The 14,162-nt window shown below is 38.8% G+C and overlaps 1 protein-coding gene across 1 annotated transcript in view; it reads right to left on the minus strand.

Annotated features, from left to right (window-relative positions):
• Positions 1 to 14,162, minus strand: part of Cntnap2 (contactin associated protein 2) — a 2,154,251-nt gene that overhangs the window by 886,237 nt on the left and 1,253,852 nt on the right. Inside the window, exon 12 of the mRNA XM_032907255.1 lies at positions 4,356 to 4,462. Coding sequence (XP_032763146.1) covers positions 4,356 to 4,462 — 107 coding nt within the window. The remainder of the gene's footprint in view (positions 1 to 4,355; positions 4,463 to 14,162) is intronic.

Genomic DNA, 14,162 nt, shown 5'->3' on the forward strand with positions numbered 1-14,162 from the left:
CTGAACTGAGAACGGGACCCCCGTTGAAGGAATCAGAGAATGAACTGGAAGAGCTTGAAGGGGCTTGAGACTCCATATGTACAACAATGCCAAGCAACCAGAGCTTCCAGGGACTAAGCCACTACCTAAAGACTATACATGGACTGACCCTGGACTCTGACCTCATAGGTAGCAATGAATATCCTAGTAAGAGCACCAGTGGAAGGAGAAGCCCTGGGTCCTGCTAAGACTGAACCCCCCAGTGAACTAGACTGTCGGGGGGAGGGCGGCAATGGGGGGAGGGTGGGGAGGGGAACACCCATAAGGAAGGGGGGGAGGGAAGGGGATGTTTGCCAAATGTACATAAGAAATACTCAAGTTAATAAAAAAAAATGGAAAAAAAAACATAAACGAAAACAAAAAACCATCACACGCTGCAAACCCCAATCTGCCACAGAGAGAACAATGATGAACAGCAATGAAACGATGCAACTTGCGTGATCTGAGCAAATACAGTTTCAAAACAAAGCTCAGGCCCTTGGGAACTAGTGAAATAAAATACACTGGTTGCTTCCAGTGAGGTGGCCAAGCTTTTCAGTTCCCAAGTGCCATCCTAGTCAATCCTGCTGAGGTTGTTAATACAGGCATTTCATCAATGAGCACAGGAAGCTCAAGGAGCTTAAGCAGCCAAAGGTGCGATAAGTAAGTGATGGAGTTACGAGCCAGGTATGTGACCAGGTTCAAAGGCTCAATCACAAGGTTCTTACATAGGAAATTCCTATCCCTCTCCCAAGCCAAGTCCAGTGTAGAAAATGAGCTCAAATGCTGTTGTAGACTAATTGTAAGCACTGACACTACCAAATACTCAGCTTCACTTTAGTTACCTACTATGGGTCGTCTATGATCAATTTGTACTACCATGAAATTAAAAAGTCACAGGGCAGGGAATAAGCAGCTTGAGTGTCAGCATGCTGGTCTTGAGAAGTAGGAGTGACTTCAAGTAATCCTTTAGCTAACAGGAATAAGGAAAGGAGAAACCCCATGACTTTCTAGATGTTCTAGCACGACATGAACTTAGTAACTCAAAACTGCCTGTTCAGTACACAACTGATGACAAATGAAATATTCTTTATCTCAATGTTTGATTGTCCTGAGTAAGAGTACTAGGTTAGGATACACATACACACACACACACACACACACACACACACACACACACACACGTACACTGAAGGACACAATTGAATGATCTGGACAAATAGAAGTTCATAACAAAGCATATATATATATATATATATATATATATATATATATATATATAATTTCTTTCGATGACCCACTGTATAGGGACCAGTAGGAAGGAGCTCTAAGACATGGGGCTAGAAGAATGGAGTACCAAGATATGGGATGAAAAAGATGAAATACCAGGACATGGGAACCTGCAGAATAGTGTACCAAGACATAGAAAAAGTGGGATGGAGTGCCAGAACATGGGACTTGAGGTCATTTTCCTATTTCACATATGAAACTGGCCATCCATCCTGGGACATCCTGACACTTGGAGTTATTGCTCTCAAAAGTTAAATTAAATTTCTCAGTTAATAGTATGTACTTATAAAATTGGTCTTTAGTGGTGGGAACAACTATTTCAAAATTATTGGCTTTTAATTCAATATCAAAGAATCAACGAGAGAGTAGACATTTATCAAAATGTTCAATTTTTTGCCCTTTGAGTGTGGATAGAATTTTAAATGAAAACATCTCATGATTAAACAGGGTGTTTATAAATAGGTACACAAAATTTGGATAAAAGGACAGTTCCAATCTTGAGCAAAGTTACTTAGTTGTAGATCATATTTTATATAATAAATATCTTCTGAAAGTAAACTTTTGGAGAAGGTTGACTGGAACCAATTTTAGCTGTAATTATTTTCTTTCAAGTAATTACATTATTGCTTTTATTCGTGGGCCAAGTACTTTATATATTGTGAATCTCTTTTAAAAAGAGTTATTTATTTTAATATTATGTGTATGATTGGTTTTGTGCATGCATGTATAATACCTATGCAGCTCATGTCTGCAGAGTCCGGGGCAGGAGAACCCCTAGGACTGGAGTTACGGGTTGTAAACCACCACGTGGTTGCTGGGAGGCAAACCTAGAACCTCTGCAAAAATCAGTCAGTGCTCTGAACCCATGAGTCATCTCTCCAGCCCTGAACATGAACCAATTAATATTTATGCATGTGGTTTGAGTCTTAAGAAGTATTCCTCCTCAAAGTTTAGAACAGAGGCGGAAGGAGCATCCATTCAGAGCCTGCCCCACATATGGCCCATACATACACAGCCACCAAACTAGATAAGATGGATGAAGCAAAGAAGTGCAGGCTGACAGGAACCGGATGTAGATCTCTCCTGAGAGACACAGCCAGAATACAGCAAATACATAGGCGAACGTCATCATTAAACCACTGAACTGAGAACGGGACCCCAGTTGAAGGAATCTTAGAAAAGACTGAAAGAGCTTGAAGGGGCTTGAGACCCTATATGAACGGCAATGCCAACCAACCAGAGCTTCCAGGGACTAAGCCACTACCCAAAGACTATATATGGACTGACCCTGGGCTCCAACTGCATAGGTGGCAATGAATAGCCTAGTAAGAGCACCAGTGGAAGGGGAAGCCCTTGGTCCTGATAAGACTGAACCCCCAGTGAATGTGATTGTTGGAGGAAGGGCGGTAATGGGGGGAGGATGGGAAGGGGAACACCCATAGAGAAGGGGAGGGGAAGGGACTTCTTTCTCTATGGGTGTTAGGGGGATGTTGGCCCGGAAACCGGGAAAGGGAATAACAATCGAAATGTAAATAAGAAATACCCAAGTTAATAAAGATGAAAAAAATTAAAACATTCTTATATTAAAAAAGTATTCCTCCTTTATTGTTAGATTTTTGTTTTAAATTTTATTTTAATTACATTTATCGTGGGTGTGGGGGATGCATGTATGTGTATGTGCATATGCATGAATGTCTGGGAAATTCAGATGAAAACCTTGTGGGAGTTGGTTTTCTTCTTCTACCGTGTAGAATCCAGAGATAGAACTCAGGTTTGACAGCATGCACCTTACCCACTGAGACATTCCATTGACCACAATGTCAGCTTTTCTATGAATCTCTTTATCTCTTGGTCTTAGAATCTCACTAGACAACTTTATAAGTGAGGAAAAATGAATTCTAAGCAGCTTTTCTTAACTTAGACCTACAGCAAAACATGATTTCTGCCTTCATGTTACTAAAAATAACCATTTAGAAGGCATAGGGAACTATGTTGCATTTTTACTATCCCCTAGACTACTCTGAGAATAGTTTGCTTGTCATTTCCTTAAACTAGAATAAAGAGTAATCAATCTGTATAATTAGGTAATTTAGATTTGAGATTTTCTGTTCTAGAGTTGTGACAAAGTCAAATATCTATTTTCCCTTCCTTTCCTTCTTCCTTACATGTATACATCTTACATACTCACACATATATGGGCATGAGTATCCATATACATGCATAATACACATGCACACATGTATACATGTCTGTGTACATATACATATATGTACATGTACAAACATTCATATGTCAGATAACAGCTGGCTCTCTTCTCTCCAAGCTGTATGTTGTGATAAATCTGTTTTCAAAAGATAAAACATCTAAGCATATTTGGAAAATTAATATTTCAATGACAGAATTAGGAATTGTTTAAAATACTCAAATATTTTAACTTTAAATTCCCAGGATAATTCTATGTGAAATGGTGCAGTTCTAATTTGTCGTCTTTGAATCTGACCCCTTGCCTTTAATATTTTTAAAAATTATGTTTTCAGGATTTTATATTTTTATGTGTAACTTCAATGGGCTCTTCCACTGTTGGACACATTGCTTTAAAAATATTGTAACCAAAATTTGGGTGAAAGCATGAGGCAAGAATTGTCCAGAAACTAACTGTTCAAATTATCCTCTGTCCCTGTCTGTCTCTCTCTGATGACTTGATGAATGAGACCCAGTTCCAGGCATCACACTAACACAATTCCCAAGCAATCTCTGGACACACATGCGTTAGACACAAGAGCTAAATTCAATTTCTGCATCCGAATTTCACATATGGAATGTTGGCCATATCTGTCCCTCTCTAGATTCATTAGACAGGAGGGAATATATTTTGACAACTAGAATACCGTTTTTGGAAAATTAGAATGCAACCTCGAGGATTTTTTTTCCCCCAGAATCAAGTGAAGCGAGATGTGTGTAATTCAGGTTGCTATGCTGCAAAGCGTAGCTGAAGACCATGATTCTCATGCAATTACAAGATGAAAGTGAGATAAATTGGCACTCACAGTTGTGGCAGGTGGCTCCGCTGTATCCTGTCTCATCACAAGTGCATTTGAAGCTGTCCCATGTTTGCGAGCACTTCCCACCATGCTCACAGTGATTGGGCACACATCTGTCAGAAAAAGAGACACAGAAATAAACCAACAAGCAAATGAGATTTATGAGTGGCCAAATTCCAAGCTGTTTGGGCAATATATCATTTCAATGCCAGGTTGCCTTGCTAAGGCAATTAATCCTTGTTAGTTTAAGCAGATTAATATGATTCATGATGGAAGGTGCCAGGCACACAAAGATGATGTATCACAAGGCTTGGTGTTTCCCCTTTTTGAATAAACAATGGATGCTATCACACAGATGAAGGGTTCATTTACATATCACAGATTCATTTTAGTTTAATTCCACAAAGGACAAAGATACCCACTAAGTTTCCTTTCGGTGAGTGATGGAAGATGGACCATCTTATTTATTGCTTTATCTTTATCTTCTTCTTTATCAAGGTCAATATGAGTAAGAAGGGTGCCTAGTTATGAGGTTGCCATAACCACTTGAGGTTCTGATAATGCCACATAAACAACAATGGAATATACTAGTCTAATAGGAAAAGGTTTCTGACTCTTTCTAAAATCTCCTCCTGTGCCTATCTGGATCATTGCTTATGCATATGTTTGCATGCATAATTTAGAAGGAAAAAGCATAATTGTATACAACACTATTTCTTAGGCAGATAATAGTGACTGCTTAATTTTTGTCAATCTTGATTTTCTCATTTGGGAAACTGGGCAATTATACCTACATTGTAAATACTTTAAAATATATAATTATTGATTTAAACTTTATTTTTATATTTCCATTTTTTATGCATATGCTGATGTGAATGCAGGCTCTCACAGGGGCCAGAAGAGGCTATAGGATTCACTGGAGCTACAGTTACATATGCTCAACAGCTGCCTGGGTAACAAACTTGGGCCTTCTACAAGAGCAATAAGTACTCTCTTGTGAGTAAGTATCAAGTCATTTCCCCAGCTTCTCAAATTTTATTTTAAAGCTGGTACATAAAAGTGGGGACATTGTGCACACTAGTGGCCTACTGTACTGCTTCAATGTGTGCTCTCCTTATATAATGATTAAGGGTAAATAAATCTCTGTCTCAAGTATTTATTACTTATGGTGATAAAATAGTGTCCTTTCTTCAGCTCTGAAGTATGTAGAACCTAATTGTTATGTCTTGAGTCTGGTTACCACAAACAAGGATTTCTTGCTCCTATCTAAACGTAGCTTGACCCACTGAAGAACCTTTCCCAAGCCATTTCTGACCACCAGCTTCTAGTCTCTATCATTCTCCTTTAAGCTTCCATGAAGTCAACTTTTAAGATTAGATTATATGACACCTACCTTTCTGTGTGTGACTTATTTTAATTTACTTAATAATCTCGAATCAATCCACCTCATCACCTAATGACAGAATCTCATCCTTTTTATAGCTGAATAGAATTCCCTTGTATACACAGACCACATTAAGTTTGGAGAGAGTATTCATAAAGTTGCTAAATAGTAAGTTAGAACTAGAAGTCTAACCAGTGGAGTCTTATAGACATCTGTATACATATCTAGCGCTACTTTTAAGGAATAAGTTTTTATCTTAACTTTATCCTAAACTTATTAGGGTTGAAATATGGTTTGGAGCACCCCTTAATCAAGAATAATACAATTTGTTTTCAGTTCACACCACATTTCCTTACCCTTCCTATCTATTCCAGACTCCAAATTCTAAACATCTTTCTTTTGTTGTAATGAGCATTAAGATACTCAATAGTTTATGAGGGAGAATATTGCTCTTAACTAGCGATCTACAAGAATTTGGAGATTTTAATCAGAAACACTTCAAAATAGAAGACCTGCCCCAATTTAAAAGAGCAAAATTTGTAGTGGTGTTTCTGGGCAATGGATTAAGAGAAAGTCATCTTATGAGAAAACTCTGATAGCATTCCATTAGCTTCTAGCTATAAGACTTGATCTCAGTCTTGTAGTCACAGAGTCCACACTTTTGTCCTTTGTTTTTTATTCCCGTAAGCCATTCCTAAAAGCACTTGTAATAGGGCATATAACTCAGTAATCACGAAGACTAAGCTTATCAAAGCAAATACATCATAAGTGATAAGTGCAGTGAGAGTGAAAATGGGAATAACACAAAAAGGTTTAGAAAGGTAGTATAGAGTAGAGTGTCACAGGAGGCATCCAATGGATGCTGGGAGCACAGTTAAAGCTTTAAGTTGAGCATATGGATCACGAAAGAAGAAAATAAGAGCAATTATTATTGTGATGAAGCAGAATATGAGCAAAGACACAACCTTGGGTGGAATGAAAATTCACATTATTTTCAAAAACCACCTTCATTTCTTGATATGGTTCTGATTTTATGTAGACCATAGCAATGAACCTTTTCCAGTGATCTCTGAATATAGCTGGGATTACCATCAGGGCAAGATTCAGGCAAAGTATCAGGAGTATTTGGATGAGCCACACACAGATATAATATAGTGTAGAAATGTGGAAAAAAGATAGTTGAAAATGGAAGGTAATTAGAGGATTTAGCCAAGTTAGGAATATTTTATCTGGGTCTTAAGGACAGGATGCAATATGATGATTAGCGTGATAAAATATGGTCCTGGTAGAGCAAAACAGAAAAGGGTTAAAAAAAAAAGTGTAACAGCAAGTGGTGGGCGGGCCTGGCTTGCTTGCCATGGCCCAATTGCACAGTCAGTATCCACTGAGGACCCCGAGCATGGCCCTCCATAGCAAGGGCTTACAACTAGCAGTCCTCTTATTTTGCACATCATGGCAGAAAGCGAACAAATAGAGACTCCTGATATCACAGGGAGACACTATACTTACTCTTGAAATTCAGTAAAGGGATACCCTTTCTATGGTATATTTAACTTTCCAAACTCCTGTGGGTTAATATTAGCTCAGTCTGATGGCTAAAGTCATTTATATCAGCTTATCACAGAAATTAATTTAGGGGAAGGCAATGGAGAAGTGGACAGAGAAGCAAGGGAAACCAAGTTGAAAACTAAATATGCTTTTAATAATGCCACCACATTGAGCCACATGTCAATGAGAAAAAGATGAGTGGATTTTACCCCATGGGACACATACAACCATTATTGAGAGTGAAGAACTGGTTGCACCTGCCAGCATACATCCCAAATTCCTGTTTAAACAATTTTTTTGAACCGAATAGGATTTTCATATTTTATTCTAAATATTTGTTTCTTAGCATTTGTATTTTTAATTGGCATTCTTCTTGCACAGATTCTAGTACTTAATTTTCAAAACAAGTTGATTCATCTATCATTTCATACCTACTATCAGGGCATTTCAAGCTGCTATGACCAGTTATCAAGAGAAATAAAAAACAATTAACCCAAAATTTTAATTAGCATTCACTCCTTATCTTATCGTAGAACTGCTTGCACATATCCATTGCGCCGTTGCCATCTCATCTAGCAATTAGTCGTTGGTACATTTGGCTTTTCTTCTCAGATGTTCCCACAGTGTGTTTACTTGCAGTTCTTTGCCTAATGAGGTGTCTACCCATGCCCAGCATGACTGGAGGGACAAAGATGCATGAAATGCCACAAAACTGTACCATTGAGGATACACATGTTACTTCAGAGGGTATTATCTCTTTGAGTTTGAGGAAAAGAGATTACTTTTTTACCTAGGATTTTAGTCTTTAACACAGATTTGCTCTATTAAGCCATCTTTTAGTAGGCTACGGGAAATGTGTAATTTTCTTCATGGCATGCACTAGCTTGAAAGTTTGACTCACATCAAAAATAAATCAAAATGACTTGACTGCTTCAACTTGAGAAGGCTTTGGCCCAGGACTGGGGACATGCAGTGCGGAAGTTGGCAGGTGTCGATTTGTTCTGATCGGAGAGCTCTTGAAGAGGTAGTACATGCAATTACCCACTCCAGACAGCCTGTTTCCTGAGCCTCCCTCAAATGGATTTGTCCTTCTAGTTAAAGTTTTGCAAAGTGCTTTCTTAAAAACATATTTTTATCTATTCTTTGAGCACTTCATGCATGTATACAATGTGTTTTGGTCATGTTTTACTACCTGCAGATCTTTCCTTGCCCTTGCCCATCTTCTTCCCAATCTCATTTCCCCTTTCTTCTCCCTGATCCACTGAGTTCAATGAGTGCTGCCTATATATCTGTGGGTGTGGAGCCATAATTTAAAGCAGGGTCAAGTACCAAGGTTCGCAACCTGAAAAACCCTGACTTTCCCTCCATTAGCAGCTATCAACTGTTAATAGTCCCTCAGTCAGGAGTGGAGGGAGGATCACGTGCTCCTTTCCTAACTACCCCGGAATGTTACCTGGATGGGCGTGTGTGTGTGTGTGTGTGTGTGTGTGTGTGTGTGTGTGTGTGTGTATTAACAATGGAAGCTTGAGGTCCTGAGTACTGAGTACAGGGATCCTATCATTCTGGAAGACACTCTTGCTCCAATCCTCCCTGACTTTCATTCTTTAACTCTTTCCACTCCCCTTCTTTTTGGGAGTTCCCGCACTCTGTGGCTAGTGTGCATGATACAGGTATCCCATTTATAGCTGAGCGCCTTCACAATCACTTGCTCTCTGTTCCTGGACCCGCTGTGGGCCTCTGTATTAGCTGCAGCCCACAGCAGAAAAGAAGCTGAGGCTTTACTGGTGAGGCCCAAGAGCTTCACAATCTCTCAGTTTAACGAAACTGATTTAGAAAGCAGTTTGCTAGATGCATTTTTTAAGTGAAACTTATTTGTACCCCAATATATGAGGCAAACAAAGGCTATGTCTTGAAAGCGCCTGTGTATGATTCCTTAATATCAAATGAATCAACACAGACAGCCTGTTTGAAAGGATGCAGCAATTCACTTCAGGGTTATAAGGCCAGTTGCATTTTTATTGCACCCAAAACATCACTTTTATTCTTGTACTTGATTTCAATTGCAAAGCATTGAGAACATTGGGTTTCACGACTCTAAGAAAGAGCCAACAGTACCAGATTTGTTTGTTGATGGCAGCTTTCTGGTTTACAGGCACTACTGAATCAGCCCGAGAGAGCAGAAGAAATTTTATCTCAAGCATAAAACAAAGTGTTTTTTTCTGACAGTATAAATCAATTACCTTTGTAATCTTGAAAGCATTTTAAAGGTTTTTTTTGTTTTTATCTCTATATTGTTTAAAAGTTAAAATAAGACTGAGTGTAGAGCTATGATAGAACTTTAGCCAAACATGCACAATGTTCTGGTTTATCCAAACCTTAGCACGGTCAAAATGGAGTAAAGCCTGTGCTGTTAAGGGCATTAACCATTAAGGGCATTGTTTCTGTAGAACCCAGAAGTTTGTTTACAATGATGCCTCACATCTATGCCTGGAAACATGCTCACACTTACAAATAATAAAAGGCTGAGCACTTAACTAGAGGAGAGCATTGTCATTTGTCTCCTAAGCCCATTATCTCTGAAGCTGTGTTCCCCAAACTTTTATGTGTGTAGGATTAACTTGAAATTGCCTTGAAAGCAAGAATCTAATTCCTGAGCTCTGGGTGGAGACCAAGACTCTCAAAGTCTAACAAGCTCTCTGGTGAGTCTCCTGTGGTTGGTCAGGAGATCTGACTTTAGGATAACAAGATGAAGGATCATTGATGTTCTCAGCAGAGGCCTTCCAAGGAGCATGGGGATGCTAAGAGGAGACATTGCCAAGAAACAGGAAGACAGAAGAATGCCACGCTGCTATGGGAATGTAAGCTAGTTACTCATCTCTCGCGAGAACACTTTGGGGGTTTTGGGTTTTTTGTGATTTTTCATATACATTCTTGTTTTTTTATGATATATTGGAACAGCATATAATAAGCTTTTCATTTCATTTACCAAGATGAATCACTTCAGGATGTGACGGTGGACTTTGTATCCTCTATGGCACATGAGCGACTCTTATGAAGGCTTTCGTACCTCACCTTGACACAGAATTCAGTCTGTGGTCTGAGTCCCAGTCAGCTGCCATGCTTCCCTGCTGGGTTCTCATACTCCCATTTAAGATAAGATACTTGATTTGCTTTTAGTTTCATACAGATTTTATTGCTGCTCATTATCATGCCTTGTTCTAAATTTAAAAATAGGAAAGACTGCTTTTTTTGCACTGAGACCATTTTGTAAACAATGGGATGATTATTTTGAATTATTTGTGTTTTACCAGTCCCACATAAATAATTCTGAATGTATTTGTTTTTCTCTTCAGTCAAATATCAAATCTTATTTTAGCTTTTGAAGAAAGAGTCCCTGAGAATGTTTGCGTGTTTGAAGACTAGCATGGACACTCTTGAATTTCATAGGCACTCCAATAATTGGGTAGGGTCCATTTCCATGTTAATTTCTATATTAAAAATTATTTATTAATTACACTTGAGTTTTAGCTGAGGTTATATTTGCTTTGAGATATATATCACTGCTTCATTCAAGTGGAAGTTATATGGAGAAGTACTAATAACCCTAGAGCACAATTTAATATCCCATTGCTATATAACTTAATATTGTAGAGATACTAATGTTATATTGATGGTGCTTTACCAACAACCATTTATTTATAGAAATACTTAAGTTCAGAGATATTTATTGTAGCTCCTACATTATGCCAGAAGTTTATATTAAAAACTAATCAAGCAAGAGTCTATATCATCCAGCCATTATACAGTTCTGGAAGAACTCTACTCATCATTCATTGTACTCTTACAAAATGAGCACCTAATCTTGGCCTTCTACTTTATATGTTATTTTTATTTTATTTTATTATAATGAACCAGAGAGCCTTACATCTTCCTTTGTTAATGTACTTAGAGTTTTTTCTTTTACAATCAGCTCCCTACGGTTTTATGAATAAAACATCTTTACAGAGATTATGCTCATAGGAGAAGAATCTGCATGATCAGCAACATCTACACCTGTCTTCAGGTCAAATTGTATTGAACCTAAATAACCATCAACACGTTCTTCCCAACCAATCAGTTTCCTGCTCCTAGCCAGATAATCTGAAATGATTTGTAAAGAAAAGAAGAAAAGAACATTTATCTTCAGGTGACTATGGTTTTATTTGTGAAATGCAGTTGTAACTGAGATATATTTGTCAATCATCTATCATCTATCCTTTTATTATCTTCCCTACCATTTATCCTATCTATCTATCTATCTATCTATCTATCTATCTATCTATCTATCTATCTATCTTTCTTTCTTTCTTTCTATCTATCTATCTATCTATCTATCTATCTATCTATCTATCTATCTATATTTCTATCTATCATCTATTCATCTACCTATCTATTATTTATTTATGTTTCATCCATCTATCATTTACAATCCATCCATCTATCTGTCTGTCCATCTATCATCAATCTACTATCTACCTACCTCCCTACCTACGTATCTATATACCTATTTATCTTTTATCATTTATTCTTTTGTCCAGATTTCTGGTTTCCAGAATGTGTGCCTCCTGGCCTAGCACCTATCTATCAATCTACCTACCTACCTACCTATCTACCTACCTACCTACCTATGTATCTGGCTACCTACCTACATACCTATATACCTATTTATCTTTTATCATTTATTTATCTGCCCATCTTTCTGGTTTTAAGAATGTCTGCCTCCTGGCCTAGGACTCAAAATACAGTATATGAAAGTCTAAAAATTTAGGGAAAAGTCTACAATTGAAATAAAGGTTAGATTTGATAATCTCGAAGGAGGGAACAAACACTTTTCTACATGAAGAGAAGCCAGGGAATTCTTCAGTTTGAAAAGATGCAAAGTGTCATTAAAAAGAGAAACTTGAAGCAATCCCACTAAAATCAGGGACTAGACAAGGCTGTCCACTCTCTCCCTACTTATTCAATATAGTTCTTGAAGTTCTAGCCAAAGTAATCAGACAACAAAAGGAGATCAAGGGGATACAGATTGGAAAAGAAGAAGTCAAAATATCACTATTTGCAGATGATATGATAGTATACTTAAGCGATCCCAAAAGTTCCACCAGAGAACTACTAAACCTGATAAACACCTTCAGCAAAGTGGCTGGGTATAAAATTAACTCAAATAAAACAGTAGCATTCCTCTACACAAAAGAGAAACAAGCCAAGAAAGAAATTAGGGAAGCAACACCTTTCATAATAGTACCAAATAATATAAAATACCTCAGTGTGACTTTAACCAAGAAAGTAAAAGATCTGTATGATAAGAACTTCAAGCCTCTGAAGAAAGAAATTGAAGAAGACCTCAGAAGATGGAAAGATCTCCCATGCTCATATATTGGCAGGAATAATATAGTAAAAATGGCCAATTTACCAAAAGCGATCTACAGATTCAATGCAATCCCCATCAAAATACCAATCAAATTCTTCAGAGAGTTAGACAGAACAATTGGCAAATTCATCTGGAATAACAAAAAACCCAGGAGAGCTAAAACTATTCTCAACAATAAAAGGACTTCAGGGGGAATCACTATCCCTGAAACAAGAAGTATTACAGAGCAATAGTGATAAAAACTGCATGGTATTGGAACAGAGACAGACAGATAGACCAATGGAACAGAATTGAAGACGCAGAAATGAACCCACAAACCTATGGGCACTTGATTTTTGACAAAGGAGCCAAAACCATCCAATGGAAAAAAGATAGCATTTTCAGCAAATGGTGCTGGTTCAACTGGAGGTCAGTATGTAGAAGAATGCAGATTGATCCATGCTAATCACCCTGTACAAAGCTTAAGTCCAAGTGGATCAAGGACCTCCACATCAAACCAGATACACTCAAACTAACAGAAGAAAAAGTGGGGAAGCATCTCGAACACATGGGCACTGGGAGAAAATTTCCCGAACAAAACACCAATGGCTTATGCTCTAAGATCAAGAATCGACAAATGGGATCTCATAAAACTGCAAAGCTTTGTAAGGCAAAGGACACTGTGGTTAGGACAAAACGGCAACCAACAGATTGGGAAAAGATCTTTACCAATCCTACAACAGATAGAGGGCTTATATCCAAAATATACAAAGAACTCAAGAAGTTAGACCGCAGGGAGACAAATAACCCTATTAAAAAATGGGTTCAGAGCTAAACAAAGAATTCACAGCTGAGGAATGCCAAATGGCTGAGAAACACCTAGAGAAATGTTCAACATCTTTAGTCATAAGGGAAATGCAAAACAAAACAACCCTGAGATTTCACCTCATACCAGTGAGAATAGCTAAGATCAAAAACTCAGGTGACAGAAGAGACTGCTCTCTGCACACATTACTGATTCCAGAGGAAAACACCGGACGCCATCTGGAACCCTGGTGCACGGAGGATCCCGGAAGAGGCGGCGCAGATCTTCCCGGTTGCTGCCACCGCAGAGAGCCCGTGGGCAGCACCCCGAGAGCGAACTTGAGCCTCGGGACCACAGGTAAGACCAACTTTCCTGCTGCAAGAAAGCAGCCTGGTGATCTCGGGACACACGGAGGCAGAATTCCTCTAGGACCGGGCACGTCCTGTGTTTACCGGAAGTCCCACACCCGCGGATCCCGGCCCGCAGCAGCTCTCTGCTCCCAAAACCCGTGCGAGAGAGGCCTCACCACCGGGTCAGGTGGGCACTCCCTGAGGCTGCAGAGCGGAAGAGACCACCAACACTGCCCACCCCTGCCCACATCCCTGGCCCAAGAGGAAACTGTATAAGGCCCTGGGCTCCCGTGGGAGAGGGCCCAGGAGAGGCAGGAGCCCTGCCTGAGACACCGCC

Source organism: Rattus rattus, chromosome 6 (genome assembly GCF_011064425.1).
Source record: "Rattus rattus isolate New Zealand chromosome 6, Rrattus_CSIRO_v1, whole genome shotgun sequence".
Lineage (NCBI taxonomy): Eukaryota > Metazoa > Chordata > Mammalia > Rodentia > Muridae > Rattus > Rattus rattus.